A 24397-nucleotide genomic window follows, 5' to 3' on the forward strand; every position below is an offset into this window, starting at 1 on the left:
GCACCAAACGGTCCAAAGAAAATTAGATTGGAAACAAATTTCAATAGTCAATTCATTGTTTTAAAATCCTGCATCTAGCTTCTTCAGTGTGACTTTTTCTTTTTAGTCTCCGATAAGCCATCTGTGGTAAATGTGAAGCCCTCTCAAAACCAAAACTGAGCGGTCTACCTTCTTTTAGCACTCCTGCAAACATGTGCGGTCATTTGGCTAATCACAAACTATAATGAGGACCTACTGTCATAAACTGAGTAATTCCAGGTGTTAAAGTTCTCCTCAGCACCCACAGATGAAGTGACCAATGAGGAGTGGTGTGAGGCTACCTGCACCGAGGCTACGGAGGTGCCAGCCTGCATCAATCACTCCTGACAGGAGCAGACCTCAGGCGCAGCATGGCTTAAATGCTTTTGAGCTCTGGGCTTGTGGCTTCATGTTGTGGGTGTAGCTTGGTCAGGCCGGGAAATAAAACACCAAGTCAAGAAAAACCTGGTGATCCTCTACCTGTCAGTTTAGCAAAGAGCAACTAATGATTTTTGTGAGACCTTTAGTTTTCTAAGAATTGGTTTAGCTGGCGTTGCTTTTCCCCTTTCTTCTTCTTCTTCTTCTTCTTTTTCTTCCTGGGGGGTTTTTCTCCTGTCAGCTGTTCTGTTGTTTCTCTGCCAGAGCAGCAAATTTCACTTGAGCAACTTGTCAACTTTATCATTCACAGAACTCCACAGCAAACTTCTGCTAAGAAACATAAACTGAAATCAAAGACCGCGTGTGAGCGACTGACTGGGCCACACAAGCTTGGTGAGCAAAGGCAGCGAGGGGGTTAATGCTGATTCTCACTGTTTGCTTTTGCCTGAGCTTCTGTTTAATGCCTTCTAACTCTGCTCGTATCCCTGACATACACAAGCCTGAATTCCACTGCAGGGCCAAACAGAGCCACTGCACGGACAGCTTACTCAGTATTTTTACTCATGTTCTCGCAAGACAAACACTGTGATTCTTTACCAACATCTTTCCAGCAAAGATGATTTGTCAGCTGAGCGGCGAACGAGTGCTTTTGATCTGCTTTCAGGGACATTTGTTGTTGGTGCCAGCTCTGATCCTGTTGAGCCTCCTTTGGCTCGTGCTACAGTTGAAAAGTGATAGCGAATCCATCCAACATGCATCACAAAACACGTTAGGCCACCAGAATACAAACGGTAAAGTGACATGTTCAATCATGTCCCTCCATTACATTCCTGACATTAGTAATCCAATCCTCCATTTTGCAGGAGGCGAGCGCCACTGGCAATGTGCAATATTAAAGAAGGGATTATAGAAGTGGAGAGTGTGGGGGTAGGAACGTGTTCTCTAACAAAAGTGTCTTGTTTGGAGATTAAAGCCTCCACTGCCCCCTGACTAGTCCTGAGCAAATATTAAGTAGACGGGCTGCCAAGAGTGTGACGTCAATTAGAAAACAAATATAATGCATTCGGAACAAACACCGATTATCTCGACTAATGCTTAGGTGGACTGGGATGTGGGCATCACTGCAGCAATCAACGCCATCACACAGCACACCTTGCAAAGTCTGACACGTGAAAATATTCAATTTTTATTAGTTCTAACTAATGACACTGAGGTCTGCGCACACACTAGTTGGTATGAATTATTCAGCAATGAAGAATCCAGGGCCACAAGGCGATGTAAGGTTGTGTTTTTTTTTTTTTCTAGAATAGTCAGAGTGTGTGTGTGTGTGTGTGTGTGTGTGCTGACAAACCTACAAAACCAGATGAAGGGATAAAAAAAAAAAAAGAAAAGAAAATACGATGAGAAAGGTGCCAGATGCTTGAGCAGGTATGCAACTCCTTTGTAGCAGAACACAGAGCCAAGCAAAGACAATCACTGTCAAAACAACTGCACCAAAATGCCGCTACACTCGCTGTGTAAATGTACAATTTTATATATTCCCCACCTTGAAAAAAAAAATCATCTTCACTTTGTTTGAATTTAATGCTTCTTTAAGAGGAATTCACACCACAGTAGCATTTAAAAATGCAATGTAGAGTACATTAATACATCAAGACTTTTATAACTGCCACATTGCCACTTTACAGTATTTTAACCCTCACAAGTGCCACCAATCTCTCCCATTTCTTCCCATCCATCTCTAACAACAAAGGTAAAACCTGCTTTACTGTCTGCACCTGTTCTGTCTTTTCAGAGTTAAACATGATCCATATTTATGGATGCGCTGCAGTTCTGAACTTCTCTATACCAACAGAGGTGAGTGCGAGAACACAAATGCCTGTAGGATAAGACATCAAGGGGTCTTTAAACCAGCTTCCTAAGACGGTGTCTGCGTGAGGTTCAAATGTGCCTGTGTAACAGCAGCACAGGTAATTATCCAGTGAATTCACAGCAAACAAGTGGGTGACTACACCCATGCTAAACTGCGAACTGCGGTGAAATAATACTACAGTTCAGAAAACGAAAAGGTAAAGATCTGAGCTCAGCGCAGCGCTGGGTAATCAACTGCTGGCTAGAACACTGTTTATAATGGAGACAGTGTTCATTATAAAGTGTGGAGCTGGTGCAAATTCAACCACTGGACAAAAGACTCTCTGCAGAGCAAGCTGAATGATACAGAAGAAGCGACCCGGTCAACCTTCCAGTTGGGAAACACGAGATTGGAAGGGTCGGTTAGCAGTGGCTAAATTTCAAAATAAGAACAAGGGCGTCATTTACCAGTAAATCAACCCCCTGGCTGGCATTTTCTCTTGGAGAAATGAAAAATAAAACTTAGAAAGTCAAAATAAGTCGATAAACATGCCTTGGTGGGTTTTAATATGCCTGAGAGCTGTGCATATGTTGCACAAAAGAAGGAATGTTAAAAAAAAAAAAACCCAAATAAACAACAACAACCAACATTGTTATTTCAAACACACGTCTGTCTAGAATTTCACAAGCACATCCCTGTGTGAAACAAAAAAATATATATATAGATAGTGAAGAGAACATCCCCAGTTTTGCCTCTATTCTGACTTCTGACAGGCAGCCAGCATCTCAATTTCAAATTAAACCCTGAAGCTCTCTCTCAGTCGGCTGTCTGACATCTCCCCTGCCTCGGCAGCCTTGTATTCCCCTCCGTTATACAACAAGCCTGGGCGTCTGGAATGTCATTCCACATGCATCACCAGCTTCTCATTCTGCCAGCCTGGCAGCCCACCGCCTTAGCCTCAGATCCACTCTGGTTGTGTGAACCAATGAACCCCTGGTCTGAGCTGAAAGGGGGTGGAGGGGTGGGGGGAATCTCCTCATTCTGTTAATCTGTTTAACTGAGTAAGTGGTGAGAGGGCACGCTGGCTTTTTTTAAGCCCACCAGACCCTTAAGAAGGCCAAAGATTAAAATCCTCAGTTATGCCAGACTTCAGACCCAGCACAGAGGAGGGAGTAGGAGGTCAGAGGGATCTTTGGCTACACCTGCTAAAGTAAATGAAAACGGCATCCAGGCTTTGAAGCATTTACCAACACCCTGTCAGGGCTGAGTTTGATGATCCGACCTCACCTTGCAGAGATAAACAGAATTCTTTGGCGTAACAGCGAGGCCGTGCCACATGGACAATCCGAACCTTTGCCCCGGCACTTCTGAAATAGAAGCTGACAACGCGGACAAGAATGTGCGACTGACTCGTGACTTTTGCCTCCCAAAATACAACTTCACTGACAGAGTAAAAGGCAAAGAGAAAAGGGCGCTGAAGGCTAGAGTGTAAAGAAAGAGCGACTGCGCTGGCCACTCGCAACTTTTTCCCAAACACACTCATCAATCATCACTGCATCTATCACTCATTTTCTAACACGTTCTCACCGCAGCAGGGGCTCCATCTTTGTTTTGGTTTCAAAGTTGCCAAAAGTTGTGTCTAAACCACCCCCCCACCCCCCTACACCCCTAAAGAGCACACACCTCTTTTACTGGCAGCACACTCCTCACACTGACAAATCCAAAATAACATCAAAGCCATGCTTCACATTCCAGACTTGAAGGTTTTACTGCAACCAGCTCCCGGCTTGGAGAAGAGTCAGATTTTTAAATTACAACCAAAAACAAAGGAGTTTCTAGGCAGTGCTTCAGTAAGCCATACACTCATGTGCTTCTAGGCAGGAGTTACGTGCAGCTGTACTTTGATGACTCACCCCCAACACTTTAAACTGCTCGAGTGACACAGCCACCTGATAAGAGGAACCCCTCCTTCCAAAATATCCGCTCTCGTTATTCCAGAGAAAGCCCGACAAACACGGTCCAAGTCCCGAGGCTTTGGTGTGACTGCGGCATATTGTCCTGCACGCAAACCGGCACTGCTGTCGGAGATTTGTGTATGAGAATGGGAGCGTGTGGCTCACAAAGTGTAGATCAGCTTGTGTCCAATGGCTCTGCCCCCTTTCTCTCTCTCTCTCTCTCTCTCTGTGTGTGTGTGTGTGTGTAATGTAGTGCACTGACTACAGTCCGCATTCCAGCGTACGACTCACTTCCTGTTACAGAGTTACAAGTCAGTGAGAGGCTGGACTGTGTTCCTGTGTGGACGTGTGGACAGGGCAGCCTACCCGAGTTACTCAGTGAAGTGAGCCTGTCAGTTTCAAGTTTTCAAAATATTCTAATTACAGTGTTTAGATTTATTTTAGACTATAAGACTTAAAGTTAACTCATACGTCGCCTCAATGTCTAGCTGTGTCTTGTGGTTCAGAAGCTTGATTGCCAGCTTCTGAAAATGATTTTTAAAAATTCTCCTCAGCTTTAAAACAGCATATCATTTTACACTAATGTTTCAGATGCGTCACATGATTACATTTAAAAATGTAAAACACCTAAAGCCATAATAAAGAAATTGCAATTTATATAAAATTTCATAAATTTTATAAAGTCTCTCACTTCCAAAGGAGTGTTGATATGATCTTAGCGGGCTTCATTTACTCATTAGGTTAAAACAGCAGTTATATTTTTCTCGCATTCCCACTACAGAAGTCAAAATATGTTTATGTCCTGTACCACAAGTTGTAGTTGTTGTTCAACTCAAAGAAAGTGTAAAAAACCCAAGCTCTACATCCCAGACTCTTCAGGCCTCAGTTAGCATGTTAAATGTTAAAGTTCACAACAGCGCAATTAGTAAACAACTGAACAAGTACTTCTTGTATGGAAGGGTTGCCAGGAGAAAGCCTCTTCTCTCTAAAAAGAACATGGCAACATGGCTTAGGTTTGCATCTGACCAAATCCCAATGTCCTTTGAACAAATGAGACCAAAGTGGAGATGTCTGGCCATAATTCACAGCTCCATGTTTGGCAGAAACCAACAGAAACACCTTTATAACAACTGCCAAGCACGGCGGTGGAGGGGTGATGATTTTGGCTTGTTTTGCAGCCACAGACTTGTGCTATAAAGCAGGATTTTGGTCTTATCGAAGTAACGTTGGGATTATCCCTGGATTTTCTGTACTACGTGGTTCACTTTTTACTGGGGTGCACTGCCGTGGTACCGTGTGCTGCAAACAAGATCTGAACTCGCCACCTACTGACTGATCAATTCTCAGGAAAACAGGGTCACCATTCCTGGAAGATCCCTTGGATCTGTGCGTGTGGACAAAAGGAGGGATCTAATGTCTTTGTGTTTCCCTGATGAATATCAGTAATATAGATTCTTAGACCCAAACTGATTCCTACATTTGAATTCTGTGTTTATATTTAATCTTAACTCTCAGACTCTTAAACAGCACAGAGGCTGCAGCTAAGAAGATAAAAATTAAAGCTGCCCTTTAAACATTAATCTTGTGAAATACTTGATGATAATCCATCAGACTCTCCTGTTTCTTAATGATGGGGCTGTGATACTGATAAATCTGTTAAATTACACAGTTGGCAACTGATCAATGTTTAAACCAAGACTTGTTGAGTAAACTTAATTTCCTTTCTGAACTTTCTTTGTTAATGCAGATTCATATTGCACTTCTACAGGGTTTAGAAACTTGAGGGGAGGAAAAAAAACAACAAAAAAAAACCAGCATATGGTGAGATATTTTCAATTTATAGCTCTGCACTTCCCATGTTGCAGTTTCATAGTGTTTTATTTATTTTCCGCACCATTCCTGCCAGGTAAACAGTCAAACTGCATGTCCTCCATTTTAGAGCAGACTTTCAATCAATCAATAAATAACTAAATAAATAAAAGCCTACAAGCCAAGGCCAAAATAACCCCATGGATATCAGTTTTATTTTGTGGAGTAGCCCTTTTCAGATATCTGTGTGAGTTAGACCTAAGGACAAGTCACGAATAAACTGACAAAAAACAAACAAACTAAACTATTCAGCACTCACACTTTTGATCCTAGTCATAATTTTATGTCAAAACAACCCAACTTTTTGTTTAAACAGCATTGTTTCACAGTCTGTGGCCTCTGAATGGATTTATTACTCTGGTACTGACACTCATGTGAATGGCTGCTGGCAGGAACTGGAAAATGTATTTTTAACCGTGCTGCTGCTCTAAAAAGAGGAAAAAACGCTCGCTTTGGTTGTCAGCAACAAGAGCCATTAAACTCATATCACGTGAATGAGCATCTAAGGTTTAAATTGAAACATAAAATAACGAGTAACCGTAACAGTAACCAATTTTACTCATGAAAAGAATACAAATCTCTTTCACACACAATGAACGAAGGGGTGAGAAAGCTCTCTTGCGCAACAAGAGAATAAATTATTGCTGGATTAGTTTGTCACCTACAGTCACAGATGAGTCTGCCTGGGCTTCTGCAAGCTGTCAAGAAACAGTCTTATCTGCACTGACCCCTTTTTTTTTTTTCCCAGAAGAACAAATGTGATGAGACACACATTCCTCTGCTACCAAAACTCCTCGTTTCCCACATGAGATGATTATGTAGTGGTTTTGGTTTTGTTAGCCAAAGTAAGGAGTAAGTGATGATGACCAATGGTCAAGTCCAAAAAGCAGTCTGCTGAAGATGAATGCACACAGCACCGTGGAGGAGGGGAAGTCACAGCAGTGTGGGGTTACTGAAGGGCGTTACACGGTGGAAGTCACTGGTTCCATGCAGTTACTAGAAACTACAGCTAAAAATAGTTCAGTGTTGTAAAACTGATGATTATACAAATACTTGTCTTTAGTCTGAAGTATCTGTCCACTGCTAACACATGAAAGTTGCAGATTTGACACGTCTAATTTTAGGAATAGCCCTACACTGGAAAATCTTCTAAAGGGAAATTTATCCCTTAAACCATTAACAGCAGTGTCATGTGTCAGTGGATGAAAAGCTCTCAAAGACACTCAAATGGCTAAAACATAACCATTCCAATAATGGCCCGACCATCTGGAAAGAAAATGAATGTCAGCTGCTAAAAAAAAAAAACAAAAAAAAAAAAAACTGCCAGTTTTATTCTGTGGAGAGTGGTAGTGTAAGATAACTGTCACAACAGATCACCCATTTTGAATGTTTTCATCCCATTAAATGGTCGTTATCAGCTGTAATCATTTCCATAGATCTCACCAGGAAGCACCATCCTGTGGTTCCAAGCTTTGTAGGCAGTTATCATCTGATCTCATCAGTGATAAACAGAAAGCACATTTAAAATCTGCAGTGGAGCCATCACCCCTGTGACCCGCATGTGGTTAATGTGAAAGGGTACATTTCAAATCGAACCATAGTTTTGGTGCTTAAACCTAACCAGACACTGTGTCAAAAAGAAAGTAAGCGGCCACTAACAGTGAAAGTAAACAGACAGTCAATTTGAAATTCCTTCCTGTCTCTTTCTGTGGACTTTTCTTGCAATATTAAAGAAGAATCATCCCCTGTATTTCAACTCAGCAACACCACCTTAAAATGAGGTGATAATTGGCTGCTTGGAGGCAGAGGAGGAAGTCTACTCGGGCGATAACTCATAATGACGACTCAATGGGCAGATAACATCTGAATTTAGTGAAAAGATGATTTAAAAAAATACAAAACAGTCTTATATCATGTGATAACAATATACTGACACATGCAAGTTGAGTTTTAGCAAACCACCCTCTGGACACACATGTATAAGTTATGAATGCTGCTTTTTTTTTCCCCTCTGCCCTTTTAATGAGGCTGTCCACCAACTGGAAAGTGGGTGGTCTAAAATGTCCGTAGGCAGGAGGATCCTGTATCCCAAAATTGCCCCGATGCATCATCAGTGTGTGAGTTTCTGTGGCAGAAACACTATATGAATGTGTGTGTGTGTGTGTGTGTGTGTGTCTGAATGAAGCTTGCAGTATAAGGCACTGTAGATGGTCACTAAGACTTAAGAAGTGCTCTATAAATGCCAATCCAGTCAACATTTCTAATAAATAAGAGTTATAATCACTACAGAGTCATGACAAATTCTATAACGTTGAATATCATTTATAAAACTGACTACATCAGTATTAATACTCTTTTTATCATGATAGATGGAGGCCTACCCTGAAGTTGGCCGTTAGTATACCGTGTCTTATTACCGCATACAGTAGCTAGGTTAAATCTGTGTCACCCATTGCTAAAGATGTATCTGTTTAGGTCGTATTTGATTTCACACTGGCCTTTGGGTTTAATACGGCCTCGAGCTCCAGCTTCTTCAATTAATGACTGAGCCATTCATCTACCCCCCGGATCAGATCTCACTACAGCTACCGGTATTCAGAGAGAGAGAAGCACTGAGAGAATGATGGAGACATATCAGGTTTTCAGCCTTGCTGCTAGTGTAGATATGAACAGCCATTTCTGGGTAGGGCCTGTCTGAAACCCAATTCCACCACAACTTTAAAAGCTTCAGGAAGTCCCGTTGGACTCCATTCAGTTACTCGTGCCACAACCAATTTCCCCTCCGAGCCATTTTACCTTCACTATTTGTCCTCTTTATAGACTAGGTGAGGCAGCATGTGAGGATTTTTTTTTCTCCCCTTTTCCACTATTGGAAAACCTTTTATTAAAAAAAAATCCACATGACAGAAAAAAAATAGACAATACAACCATCGTTTAGGCTTTGAAACACCAGTAATGAGTGCATTTCATCACATTATATAAAGGGGCATATTACTAGATAACATGATAAGACTAACAAATGTTTTACTACAAAAACTATCAGTCACACTTCCTCCCACAGCAACAGGAAGCTTTCAGTTAGGTTTACAGCTTTGCATCACATTAAATGACTGTACAGAATTTCTCTAGCACCGTTACGGGAATACAGCCACAGCAGAGCTGTCATGAAAAAAGTCTCATTCTTCTCCTTTTCCATTCTTGAATTGAAAATGCAGACTGTCATTCAAATCCTGAGTGAGTTTCATGACCTAGAAGTCCTTGAAACATCAACTTAGAATGTGCCATTGGATGTGTCATTTTGAAAACGTCTGCTTGTCACTGGGGAAATAGGTCCTGCATCAGCTCCCTAAAAACAGCTCGCTCTTTTGTTTTAAACTGCAGCCAAGGGGCTTACACTATACTTGGCGGCTTATACAAAATAGGATTTATAACATTTGTGAGTGTATAAGTAAATTTGTTATTATTAAAGTTTTGAAAGCATAATTAACAACAACCAATGACCTACTATAACCAGCCAGGGTACGCCATCAGCAACAAGGTATTCTAAGAAGGGAAATAAATAAATACATAAAGAAAGAAATATGGCAATAGTTACCTTGGTAAATTGAACAGTGCACATTTTACTCCACACCACAGTACAGTGAACAGGCTAGATTTGTATCACTGTTCTAACACATGGTCTAAGTATTGTTCTGCTAAGATTAACAACCTGTGTTTGTGGAAAAAGGGTAACCACAAGAGTAACTTTATATAATTCATATATCTAAATAATTCATATTTCTCTTATATTGTGTCTTGATGCAGCCCCTCAGTTCATCCACTATCTGACACAAACTGTCTCAGCTGATCTCCCTTTTAAGCCTTTTATTCTGATTGGCTGCCCCTCACAAAGAGAAGGTTTGAACACCAGATGGGTGGGGCTTCTGTCCATACATCCAGTACTGTGCTCCTGGAAAAAAAAACAAAAAAACTCGCCAACACATTTGTTCTTAGCTACTTGTAGTTTCCAGGAGGTCGCTGGCCAGTCTCTATGCCTGTGTAACTCAGGCCTCAGGGTATCCACACTCATAAAAAGCCAAGAGCAGAAACCAACATCTAAAAGTGATTGTTTAAATCAGTCTGCGCTGAGCTGTTGCCATGTTTAATATGTTATTGGCAATAAAACACTGGCGGCCATTCTACTTTTGTTTGCTTTCTCACTAATGGAAATGCTCCCTTTGGGTTAAACTTGGTAGAGAGTGAAGGTTAAAAGGACAAAAGAAGCTCACCGGCTCATTCTGAGTACTCCACACATTTACCCGCTCTATTACTACGTTGGCTCAGACATCATAAAGACTTCGTACTAGGAAGCTTGTCGAGTTTGATCCAAATGATTCAGACACTTGCATTCTCACACACAGCAGAGTAATGTCTACAAAAGCTCAGAGCTGCGGTGAGTTAACAGCTTTTGCTAGTGAAAGTGGACAGTATTCACACAAACAGAAGATTGTTAGCAGAAAATATCTATAAAAACCATTCTAAGCATTTTAAAAGTGACTATCAGGCTTGCCACGACCTCACACACATGTGTAATATGTACTGAACAATGTGATATCCCCATACGACTATTGTCAGATTACCCTTTTCGATCTAGGTCCTCATATGAATCTCACCCAATGTCTCCAAAGCAAATTCTTGCAGAAACTAAAACTGCTCAATGTGCAGTTGGTGTTTCATATGCATAATTTAGCACAGAAGACATAAATGTGACAGTCCTGAATTAAGCAGTTGGCTTTACTCTGAACATCTGAGCTAATTATGAACCCCATACAGTCTCATGCAGCACAGCGGATCCTCCCTCCACAAGCCTCATTGCAACATATGCTTAGTAAACACTCTCAGGGCCTCCTTCTCCTCTGTGACTGCGGTCAGGCATTAACTTTAATCTGCCAATACCTTCAGATCCCCCTCCGGGCATCCCACACACACTTTCACCTTGGCAAAACCGAAAAGGTTATATTTAAGAGGCGGCTAGCTTTTTGGCACATTTCCGATCAAGTCTTCCGTTTTAAATGCCTCCCACGTTCATACAAACCCAGAGAACGACCTCGGTGGACTCCCGCTGTACAGCCGGAACAGTTCTGCTCCACAGGCCAAAGTGATGGCCTCGAGCTCCGAGTGGCCGTAGGTGTGTTATGCAAGCCTAATGGATAAAAAGATCATTGTTTTCGAGACGCCTACAGGGATATTTCATGTAACAGATCCACTTGTGAAATCAGAGCTTTTTAACATTTGAGGCTTGGCTTCAGAGGTGGTGAACACTGCTGCGAGCTGTTGGCTGTGAGCTGGAGAGGGGAACATGAGTCAAGTCTTCTGAAGGTGTCATAAATAATTATTGTCCATCATGGAGGTGTGACTTGCTCTCTACAGATCGTCACTCCTCATAAACTAAACAGGACACAATATCATCAAATCAGAAACAGCAGGAATCCCGGAGGAGGAATCATGAATGGTTAGTGTGCCTTGAGCTTTTCAATTATGTTAAAATGGTGATGACAATAATACTTTCTCCCCAAGGTTACTGACACTCTAATAATAATAAAAGGCCCTAAAGCCTTACAAGGGCACGCTTTATGCTAATGTTTTAAATGCAGAGATGATCAATTATGATTAGGACAGTCCTACAATTTACTCAAGACCTATTTGCAAAATACAAGTGTAAAGCTACTATAATGTAAAGCTACTATAATGTAGCTTTACACAGCGGGGTGGGGTTGAAAGCCGTGTAGCTTTACACAGCTTCAAACCCCACCTCTTGCTCTACAACAACCGGGGAAGGCCCCAGCTCCCCCTCTGCATGACCCTGAATTGGATAAGTGAAAGATGGATGGCTGGATGAATGGTATACATTTTTATTTATTTATTTTTTTTTTGCAGTGTTGGTGATATATCCCTTGAGAATCTCAATTTTTACAAAAGATATGAGACGTGCTTCCTGATTGCATTTTAGTCATATGAAGCTCAGCTACTGTGTAACTAAAGAAATTGCAAATATTGTCAAGACAGGGCTGGTTTGTAGCTTGCAAGACAAAAAAAAAAAAAAAAAAAACGTTTTTGAAACTTTATTTGGCATAAGTAAAATCTGTTTTTGAGACTAAAAAAAGCAAAAAGGTTTTCTTTGTGAAAAATCTGATGAGCTGGTGCGTACTATGTAACCTTTGGTACTGTGCAAACAATGTTAAAAGCCAATTTTAGCAAAAGGAAGACCACTGTTTACTCCTGTTGACAAGAAAATAATAAAACAGGAAACAAACATGTTTTGTTTCTTTCTTACCAGTCCGGGATCAACTTTTTAATCTTCCTTTGCTACAGTTCTAAATTGGCCTGGAAGGAAGAAGGCTGCTTGCATGTTACTGCCAAGATCACGCCTTCAAACAGCATCCAAAATGGATGATGATCTTACCTGCTTCTGGGCAGGAACATGGATTCTTTGATGAAAACGGAGCCAGACAACAGGATGTACCAGCAGCTTCCTATGTCGTCAGGGCTGGAAGAGAAAAACAGAGACATCAGTACAGAATGAACTGATGGTGACATTTTGACAGGAAGTGGCCAAAAATATAATCGCGGATGTTGAACTAAATGAGAACTTGTATACAAGATGAAAGATATTAATCCTATGACTGTTTCAAAAATACGGTTCAGATACGATACATTCAGAACTTGAAAACATTTATTTAAAAAAAAAAAAAAAAGAGCCCAAGGTGTTGAAATGTTCCCTATCCCAATCTGAACAAGCACAGGCAGGATACACCGGAACAAACATGATCCAAGAAGGCCCCACCCTGCAATCCACAGGACCCAAATGATCAGCAGCCAACATGCTACTGATACCATCAGACACTCCAGGCATCCTGACGCATTAGAGCCATTCTGGCTGCATGGATCATTGAGAAATGAACTTATTAACACATTATTTCCATATTCCATGCAAACTCTGCTTACAGACTGGGAAAAAAGGGGGGAAAAAAGAACTGTTAAGGCATCTTAAATGTGAACATCTGCTAGAATTTATACAATTGTGGATGGATATGGAAATATCCACAGCTACACATGCACAGGCAAAACCAGTGGGAAATCAGAAACTTCTATCAAAAATATATGCTATACTAATAAATATATTCTATACTACTGCCCTGTGTTTTATTTCATGAAAAGTAGTAGTGCACAAGGGGCAGGAAATCCTGTATTAAATAGCAGGTTTGCATGCAAGGGCAAATATTCAATTTCATTGTTGGCGTGGACAATAAAAAGAAAAAATTCCCAAGAGCAATTCCTAAAGGGAGCTCCCGACTTTAGCCACTGCATAAAAGAGTCACCTTGGGACATGAACTTCATCATTGGTACACGAGGTTCTCTGCAGACTTGTATGTGCAGTTAGCAACACTACAAGGACACTAAATGCACAAAGATCCTCCGAGTGGACTAAAAAGTAGTACAATAAGAACAAGTGCTCGCCTGTGGTCTCTGCGGTTGTCTTTGTGCATGTCCACAAGGCAGTACAGTCCTCTGTGCGTGTCCTTTATGGCAGTAAATTGAAAATATTTATGTACCAATCAATCTATTGACTGAAATAATTTGCTGTCATTTGACTCATCGCCATTTTCTGTGCAGGCACTGTGTCTTGATGAATCAGTGATGCAACAATGCATACTGTTCCAAATGATTAAAAAAAAAAAAGAGAGAAGGAAGGAAGGAAGGAAGGAAGGGATGGAGTGAACTGTGAATGAACTGAATACTAATTTCTGTCTTCACACACTGACCTCTGGATGATACAGCTGGCTGTCAAATCCTTACAAAATGACGGGTAAACAAACGCACACTAAACACCAAGATCGTGCACTTTTTTTTTTTTTTTTTTTTTTTTAAAGGCTTTGAGAATTATGTGGCAGTGAGTGTGAACCACAGGCCTTATTAAGGCACATCAAAAGATCCCACTGAGGAGAATTTGCCTACAGACAAACAACTCTCTAAATATAATTTTCAGAAATTAAATTTGGTATGGCAGTGTTAATAAACTACCCACAGCATTCTGCTAATGTTGAAAGGATAGCACAGATTTTAAAATTCATCAGTTTTGTCTTCTTAATAATCATCTTGCTTATCTGTGGGTCCTCACAGATACTGAGGGGACTGCACTCGGTTAATCTCACAAGGCTGAACCCTCGATCTGCGTTACATGCAGAATTATCATACAGATGTGCACATTAACCTACTGAGAATGTAAGCAAACACTAAAGAGAGAAATAAAAATAATACTTGCTTTCATCTATATGCAATTAATCCAAGCTTTCAAAGGAAAAATATATATATAGTTAAATATGAGCTAACATCTAAGCAGATCATACTGGAGACGTGATGTATTTTTCAGGTAATTTCAACAGTGATCAAGGAAACTGAAACAAAAACACACATACACACACACACAGTTGACCGTGTCAATCAGACATGCCGCGCAGCACACCTCTGACAGTAAAGAAGTAAAAATCTAGAGAAGGAAGTGTTGACGTGACACGTAACACTGATAACATCCTTTTCAGTGCAGTGAATCTGACATGACCCCTGAAGTTCTAGCAGTTGTGGGCAAAAATAGGCATGCACGTAACAGCAAGCTACTTTCATTCATGCCACCATAATGTTTTAATAACACAAGCTAAATAAGGACACAGTTATGGTTACTTTGCTAGTTACTGAGTTTCCAGGTCGAGCTGAAAATGATAAAATTGAAAACTGGTTGAAACTAAAAGTGGAATTGCAGCAATCCATGACTAATCAAGTTTTGCATGTTACGCCATGTGTTATAGCACAACGTCAGCTTTTAAAACACAGTTAAAATGTCTGCACAGAAACAAAACTGTAACAAATGATACATTTTTCCAGCTCGACGGGTGACTGCAATACAAATCACGCCCACCAGCTGCTGAAACCAGCTTCACATTTAATGCAGACATCAGACTTATTAGTTTTCTCAGCTAATTTACTGCAGTACAATTAAGTTATATTACCTAAATTTTTATCTTTAAAACTGCAAAAGGAACACTTATAACAAAAATTTGAAGACATGTGGTTTATTATCAGTCTGCATCACAAATAAGTTATCCTGTGGTTGCAAAACAAAACAAAACATGCCCAAATCATCAGCCCTCAACCACCAAGCTCGACTGTTGCTATGAGGTACTTGTGCTGATATGCTGTGTTTGGTTTCATCAATCATGGTGCTGTGCATTATGACCAAACATCCTGATTGAGACATGTAGCGTCTGAGATGTAGCTCTTGAGTCTTCTGCAATTTCTCTGAGCATTGCGTTGTATGACCCTGGGGTGAATTTGCTGGGACCTCCACTCCTGGGAAGATTGTGGCATTGTGTTAACCCACCTGAATGTTCCAGACCAGCAGACTTCTGCTTTCACAGAGGTAGTCACACTTGGTGATCCATTTATCAAGTGAATTTGATTAGCAGCACCTGGCTGCTGTTAACCCTCTTTAATTCCTCTGGAGTCAGTAAGGGTGCACATAGTTTTCAACAGGACCCCATAGAGCCCTGTGAAAACCTTTTCACTTGTGCCAATTCACAACAACAGTCGTCTCAAGGCGCTTATTACAAAGTTATAACATTAGAGAGGCTCCCCATCAATCCCCTATAAGCAATTATTTGAGTGACAGTGCAGCTTATGTGTCACCTGATGGCAAACAACTTAATTCTCTTTGCTATGAATGCACAAAATGATCTTAACAGTAGACCCGAATGTTTCTCTATATGATCAGTGCACAGTCATACACAGCAGTCTGTTTATTAGCTGGTGCTTTGAAACATCACTACCTCACACAAGACGAATGTCTGCATATGAAGCTGAAATCAAATCTTGGACTTGAAGACTCTCTGGTGTTAATAAGACAGCAGCTTGAGTTATTATCGCCGAGTATTAACACCTGGTCCAAGTGCGACTTTTTAATTGGCAAGAAAATGGAAATCAATAACCGGTCGCACATCTGCAAGGTGGGAATAGTTTTTCCTTACAGAAAGGTAAAAGATGGGTGCTCTTATTATACACCTGCTCCTTCACAGACACATGCATTCACACCCACCATCGCTGTGCTGACTGAGTTTTTTTCCCCCTTTTAATCAAAGGGAACAAAGTCTCACCCCTCCTTCCTCCTCTCCACATTTTCCTTGCAGAACTAATGAGGCTGCAGACAGCACACCCTACTGACACAGTGCAAGTTCTTCCTCACTTCCTCCACAATCATCCCTTCTCTTTCCACCCCTTTTTCTCCACTGATTTCTCTCTGCTTCCCTGCAGACTTTTTCCATCCTTTTTATGCCTCTTCTTTGCATTCGGATACAGCACGAATGAAATGTTCAATTATTAATTGCTGCCGTGCAGAAGCACCAAGTGAGGGAAGCACCTCACATGGCTGAGGAGTAGAAGGAGAAGATAGAAGACCAAAAAAGTAGGAGATAGAAGACTCTTATGTGGAGCGACAGCTTGACTGAACTGGGTCATGCGTACTGGAAGCGATAGTCAAATGCTAAGCATCATCTACCAAAACCCTTAGAGGGAAACCTTTAACGGTGGGGAATCTGGTTGAAAGCCAGTGAGGCAGCAGCAGGGGTAAAATGGGGACAAAATTATTATGGCATAAAGACTTTCACAAAATTAAGTTTGACTTTTATAAAACGGTTTCATTCAAGAATAATTACCTTTTGCAAATAGGAAAAATGAGGCACACTTGGCTTTTAGAAAAAATACTGTGCAGGTTCAGACATTCACAGTTTAAATGTTTCTAACTGTTAAGAAGCCAGTATTATGGTTTGGGGGTTTTCCCTGTTCTTTAGTGCGTTCCAGCATTTTTTGTAGGAGAAGCCCAAGGTCCACACCGATGGAAGCTATTCTGACTCAAAGTGGTACTGCATAAGGAATGCCTTCTTTGTGGTTCAGGCTCTTGACTGTTACTCATCTATGTAGCAAAGTAACACATGCCTTACACCTTTTTGGCACTCCCTCACACAAATAAAGAGCAGCTACTTTGCTGTTTCCCATTATTATCTTGCTAGAACCACGACTGCTTACTCTAAAATGTGTCAGATATAAAACGTTCCAGTCGTTTTGCTACTGGCTACCTAACCATGCCAGTATACACCCCATGCATCCAAGGAAATAACGACCAAGTTTGTTTACTTTTATTTTTGTAGCCACGTCCCCACAATAATAACAAAAAATCCTGTGTGTTAGCAAATTGTGCAGGTAATGCAGCTAACATCACATTACATTTGACTGTCTGCTTGTATGGCTTAATTTATATGTGAAATGTGTAATTGTAAGGGACACATTTAAAACATATTTATAACCAACAGCCAAAGTCTTGGTGTTTACACATTACCTTTTGTGCTACGCAGCAACCTAAACTCAGCTAGTTTTCCCTGTGTTACATAATTAAAAAGAAAAACTCATGAAGAAAGCAGTTTCAGAAATGATGATGTCACTTCATGGAAACAATGTAGCTACTTGCTACTATTGAGCCACTTGGATTCATGGTTGCACACTGGCATTCTGTTAGCAGCTGACAGCTTGATGAGGGTTACGTAAGTAACCAATAGTTTTTTGCCTCATTTACAGGTCGGCTGACCAATAAGAGCAAAAGGGGCTTTTTGAGAAAAGGGCCTTAAACGAAAAACATGCTAATATTTTGGAACATCAACGCAGAGTATACAGTAATATGAAAGCATATAAACTAATTCTAGTACACTCCAGCAAAATAAAATTGTTAACTCGTATATGAAGAAAAAATTAACTTTTGAACACAATGCAAGAACTTTGAGGAATCTTGTAAGTCCTGGAATTATGAGATCTTTTCAGTGGGTAAAATAAAAATATTATTTTGATGATCTTCTTGTTTTGCTACATAAATTGCTCATAAAACTTAGTTGGTAGTCACAGCATGTTACAACAGTCTGCTTCAGTAAATCATGAAATCCATTAGTTTAGAGCTCAGAGACCATAGGTGTAAAACAGTTACATACACTGAACTGGCAAAGGCCATATCTGATTAGATCATTTTTCTTAAACTTTATTCCTAAATGACTTGTATGTATGTCTTTTGAAACAAAAAAAAAGGCTTGTTTTGCATGTATTATTACCATTTTAACATATAAAGAATATATGAGTGTATGGCTTTGTGGTCTTGATGAAAACCATTTGGTTTCACAGAATCAGGAGTTTCAAAAGACCACAAAGGGTTTCTACATGCACAATAAGAGACACATTTAAGCAACTATGATTATTTTAACTTGTTATTGTTATGCTGCTTTAACCATAGACTCCACAAGAGACCGTCAATGTCACAATGGTGTGGTGATATTATGAAATAGCAATGTTCAAATTTCCAATTGTCAAGCAAACACAAACTAAAGAAAAGGTTAGAGTGAGTGGGTAAGAAATGACAGTCTACTGGTTAATATCCAGAGCTTAAACAAAACTTCTGCCCAAACTACTTTTTTGCATAACACCAAAATTTTTCCTTCCAAGATGGAATGAAAAATCCTTCTTCTAAAAATAAATATCCATCTGTCATTAAAAAGCAGCTCCACCAGATACTTAGCAAATGACTAATGTCTCCATGTCAGCGCCACACAAGCCGTACAGTATTTACTGGAATTAATAATTATATAAGCTGACTGGTCCTCGGGATGTGATGAGTTTCTCAGCTCCTTCTCCCAGCGAGCTCCCTCCTCTGCCTTCCCATGACGCTGTTTCTGAAGGAAAGCACCTTCACACTGTCACATGGAACAGGAGCCGCCTGCGAGGGCAACTTTCCGACAGCTGCTCCCTCTGAACCTCAGTCAGGGCACAGAATACGAACCGGCTTATATTCTGAGAGTCAGGGGTTAAAATATCACATTCTGCTGAGTGTTCTTCTTTAGTATTGTCATAATGTATTAGTGAGGATGCTACGTATATAAAACATGAATTCTGACTTCAGCAAATACTTATTAAAAACACTAATTAAAAAAAAAAAAAAAAGTAAGCCAACAGTAATTTTCAGTAATCTGCCCTCAGTTCAATATGCTGGACTATTTAACAATTACTGATCACTCAAAGTCCCAGAGCCTAAGTAGGGGGGTTTAATAGTCCGATCAACCAAAAACAAAAGAAAGCAAAGTATATGTTGATCAGTTGTACAGGATCAAAAGTTAATGTGAAACCCCATTAATATATTTAAAAAAGGGTACAGATTATGGATGGATGGATTTCAATGCTATATTTCAGCTCTGATGAGGCAATACAGAACATCAGAGTTTATCAAATAAATAAATAAGACTCCTAATGCCTAATGCTTCTTTTATGGTACCACAATTGTGTCTGTTTGTGCACGTATTTGCTTATGGAAAGTGGCTTTCAACCTAGCCAAATGTGCTCCTGTGCAGTCCTCCAAAACCCAACAGCCATCGCTCCACTGAGCACTGGTTGAATGCAGAATGGTTGACAAGAGGGTCAGACCAAGGAAGAGAGCAACAGCCATGTTCACCAGGAATGGGACAAATATGGAAAAACATCAAAGGAATGTTTTCAAGAGATACTGAGTGTGCCTGTATGAGTGTATGCACAAGTAGCATTAGCCCAAGGGAGTATTTTTGTAACTATTAACCTTACGATCCTATAATTATTCCAGGCCTGCCAATAGCCATACAGGGCCTGTAAAGTTGTGAGCGTGGAGGTCATTAGAAAGGTCACCACCAACACTGAATCTTTGCAGAACAGAAAAAAATACATGACTAGATAGCCGGGATTTAATTCTATGTAAAATGTTCTTCTGAATATGTATTCCCTTCTCTTTGGAAGACCAAACAAGGTCAACTTTAGCTCCAATGCAAAAACATCTCGCTTCTTCTACGTCTTCTATCTAGAGGTGGAACAACCAGTAGAATATAAATATACCTGATAGAATATCAACTGACTATTAACTATTCTGGTCAGTATTTTATTTATATTATATATATATATAAATGAGTACAGTTACTTTACGACGCCTAAATAAAAGCTTGGATTCCTGTGACCCTGCCTGAGTTTTAGACACTCCGGTCATAATTCATAATTTTTCATTGACCAAACTAAGATTTTACATGTCACAGCAGCCAAAAATACTGATCAATGTAAAAAAAAAAAAACAACCCAAAAATAATAATAATTCCCTGCCTGTCCACTCACTCTTAAAACACCGATGTCACTAGAAGCAAAGAAAAACTATTAAGTCTTAATGTATGAATGTTCTCTTAAACCCAGTGTATTCTTACCTGCCTTGTCATGGCAGTATACATGACCAAACCATGATTATATTTCAGTGCCTGTTATTTGTCAAAGGGTAAAAGGTTTGAAAGTCATCTTGTCAAAAGACTGAAACAGTGGTGCTGGTATAGCTTCATATTACACTGAGATACCTGCAAAATTAAAAAATGCATAGATTGTATCAAGGTTGCCAAATTCAAAAGTGTCAGAGACGTTCAGTAAATGCAGCTAAGATATCAGCATGAGAAGCCTGTGTGATACATCTGTGGCATGGTTAAAGAGATCCTCTGTGACCTCCGTCTTCGATCGCATTCACAAGATTTTCAGTAAACTTGACCTCTGACCTTGAGGTCAAAGTCACCAAAATTTGAACTTGTCCGAGATTTTTAATAGATACACCCAATAAACGTGACCTCTGACCTAGTGGGCAAGGCTCAAAAAATTTGACCTTTGACCTTGCTGCAATTCAAACTCCTCCAAGATTTTAAGAAGATGCACCTATGGTATCAATTTGAAAAGCCTACGTTGCCTCGTTCTCCAGTTATCGTGTTCACCAATTTGGGTGTCTACGCCCAGCGATGGGGTGACGACAATACCCCATCAGGCTTTCAGGCTGAGGGGTAAAAAAAAGGATTTGAAGATGCCACCTCAAGCTCTGGAAACCTGCGATGGGCATTTTTAAAACTAATTTCTTGAGTATTTTAATGCTTTTAGACTATATGTGGTTTTCTGAGATACAACTTAATAGTGATACTATCAAAATTAAATTCCCCCATTAACTTTTAGTGACCTCATTTGGCAGCATATTATTGCCACTGTTATAAACAGATGAGGACATGAAGATAGACTGTTAAAAGCTTGTGCTTTCAGTGGAGCAGGCTGATTAAAACCCTGCAGAGGAAACTCAATCTGATCGTCTACTGTTTAATACCCAGCTCTTATCAGGGAGAGCCTTGACCGATTTTTATAGGTTAATACATCTGAGCACGCAAACACTAACACACATACACAAATACATGCAAAAGCCTAGCTGTGCAAAGACACAACCAGAAACAGTGCTTCAAGTGTGCACGGTTGTGCAAATCAAATGAGACAATTTCCCAAAAAGAAAATAACCTGCTGTGTTTCTGTGCTTTAGCCCAGGGGTAAATTAGCATAGTAGCAGCAGTTATGCACTACTCTTCCTTTGTGACCAAAATAAGCAGCTAGTGCTGAAAAGGATTTTTTTTTCCTCGATGTGAAATTAAGTTTGTCTACAATAATGTTTTTATTTTCATAAAGATCTTTGACAGCACTGAAACCCTAGAGAACGACAGCAGCGCGAGATATTTTTCTTGCCCCCCATTTTGTAGGACAATACTATGATTATGTACTCTAAAGCTCATATTTGATAAAGAGTGGGATAAACAACATTAAGTGGGCTTTAAACTCCTTCTACAATACACGTTTGGTGGTTGAAGGTGTCAGAAACGTCCTCACCCGCAGCTTCCAAGAATCAAATAAGGAAGTCTGATTTTTGGACATTTCTTCTAAACCAGTTCTTACTCTAAGAGAGAGACCTTAGAGACCCGTCTCACTCCTGCTGTGCCAGGTATGGATGTTACAACATTTTTCAATATTCAGGGTCAGTTTTGTGAAGGAGCACGATCTTATGAGCACCTACAATTAACCAAATAGACTTTGCCTCCACACATAGACAGAAAAATTAGTACAATCAGGGGTTAATTCAGGATTCGCAAAGATGGGGGAATTCCAAGATCGGTTGTAGTGGCTCGACGTGGAGAAAAGAATCACAGCTCATAATCATTTCTGTCGAGAGTTCCAGCAGATTTTCATTGTGTATGGGCTGTGATCAGCTGGCCTGTGATCAGCTGACCTGTGCTCCTGCTCTAAGGTTAAATACAGTTTGTGGATTTACACAACTGAATTCAACAAGATGTAAACAGATGTTTCACGAGCTTCGTGGCTGATTTCCATTCTCCAAACTGACAGTATACTGTTTATACTGTCTTTATACTAGACTGTTTACAGTTGGTATAAAGGATGGAATTCAGTGAATGAATCTAAGCATCATCAGCTTAAATTCAAATTCATCTCAGCTACACTTGATGTAGCCCAACTCTGACCGTGAACACCACAGCCACTGTGCATCGAGCTATACTGTTAACTCACCACAGTACAGCAAGCTAACCTGCTTATCCTGCACTAAACTGCAGAGTATTTTTAATGCAACCTTTGAATAACACAAATAGGGCTGCATAAAACGATTATTTTAGTAATCGAGTATTCTATCGATTATTCCAGCGATTAATCGAGTAATCGGATAAGAAATACTTTTTTTTATTAACAGTTTATCTGCATATTTTAACTTCCGTAATGCAGTTTCTCGCCATGTGAACAAACAGCGGTGAATGGAGCAGCTACAAAGTTCTCTTTTCTTCACCTTAACACTTGCTGATCAGGTGCTTGATGAAGGACCTCCAGCTGTTTCACAGATTTAATGGTGGTTACTAAAAGAAAAAGCTGCTGTTTTGGACGCTGGAAAAACGTTTCCTTTTTCACTACTTGAGCTCACCGTCACAGCTTCGCCTCTTTACGCTTGCGCAGTTAAAACCGCTGCCTGCTATGAGTGTTTTGAAAAACTAGTGGCTGCGGGAGCCATGGCGCATGTGTGAGTAATGGTGTAATGCTTTGTATTCACAAGCATTCTCGAAAATACGTTTCTACTGCAGGTCTATATTTAGTCACTAATAAGGGATTAAAGTATAAAAAATATTTTGAAGGAGCCCCTCGGTCCTGGGGGGCGGGCCTTCCGGTACCGAACCATCGCTAGCGCTAATGGCCCGCGCTCGCTAGCAAACCAGTTCTGGTAGCTACAGCTGAAGTAAAGACAAAAATAGCAGCTGAAATTCTCAGCGAGCACAACACACACAGACACACAGAGAGCAGTGGAGGCGTGGAAATGCATGTCAGCGACAGTTGCCACCCGTCCCGTAAAGTACGGAACACGGCATGTTACGGAGCCGTATTCCACGGAGTCCCGTAACATACGGGGTTCTGGATTTTACGAGACAGGTGGCAACTCTAGATGATCCACTCTGTGTTAAATGAAATCCATCGCAGCGACGGAGAGCTTTTTAGAATGTGTGCTTGTGTATACGTGAGTGATTCACACTCCAGTCCAGTAGGTGGCGGTAATGCAGTTCTATGTTGGTTTGCCAGCCCCCAATAAACCCACAAAAAACGTCAGCACTAATGCTGCTAATGCTAGTGAGGAGCGCCGCTTACACCGAGACAGCTGAGCGCTGCAGAGTTTAAACGAAGCATCGACACATTAAATTTGTGTCGATAAATTTTTAGAATCGATTTAATCGAGTTAATCGATGAATCGTTGCAGCCCTAAACACAACGTTAGTATACTTCAGGTGGTTTGTAGAACATTTCAAAATATGGAAAAAACTAAACAAAACTTCACATCACATACATATCCAATATCTGATTTTTAAAAATGGCGACATTACATGGAGCCTAAGCTCTAAAGTGCCAGTTTATCAAATGTCCCTGAGCGGTCCTTAGTTTAAATCTAACTTCTCTTCTTCCTCTCCTGTCCTGTCCTGTCGTTCTTACATCTGTCTCCATCTCGCACTCTTTTCTCTCCCTGGGAAATACAGCAGCTGTTCCTGTAGCTAGCAGACACACTGTGTGACAAACTGCACACAAACCGCCTCTTTAATCTCTTTGCATGCGATAAGTCCCGGCGACGGATACACCAACAGGATTATCTTATGTGTTATTATTCCTTCCATTTAGGCTCAAATTGGTTTTATGTTTTGAATCGTGCAGTGATGGGAAATAAAAACTTCCCTTCACATGCGTCAAACCTAAAGTAACGATCCTGTTTTGAAATTACAACGAGTAGAAAGTACAAATATTTGTGTTTAAATGTAGGGAGTAAAAGTAAAAAGCTGTCAGAAAAATAAATACTCAAGTACAGATACCT

General features: G+C 40.4%; 1 protein-coding gene across 1 annotated transcript in view; it reads right to left on the reverse strand.

The window, feature by feature from the left end:
• rapgef2b (Rap guanine nucleotide exchange factor 2b) overlaps positions 1–24397 on the reverse strand; it is a 119593-nt gene that overhangs the window by 61193 nt on the left and 34003 nt on the right. The window contains exon 4 of the mRNA XM_030738750.1: positions 12515–12598. Within this exon, the coding sequence (XP_030594610.1) occupies positions 12515–12598 (84 nt within the window). The remainder of the gene's footprint in view (positions 1–12514; positions 12599–24397) is intronic.

This window comes from Archocentrus centrarchus, chromosome 10 (genome assembly GCF_007364275.1).
Source record: "Archocentrus centrarchus isolate MPI-CPG fArcCen1 chromosome 10, fArcCen1, whole genome shotgun sequence".
Lineage (NCBI taxonomy): Eukaryota > Metazoa > Chordata > Actinopteri > Cichliformes > Cichlidae > Archocentrus > Archocentrus centrarchus.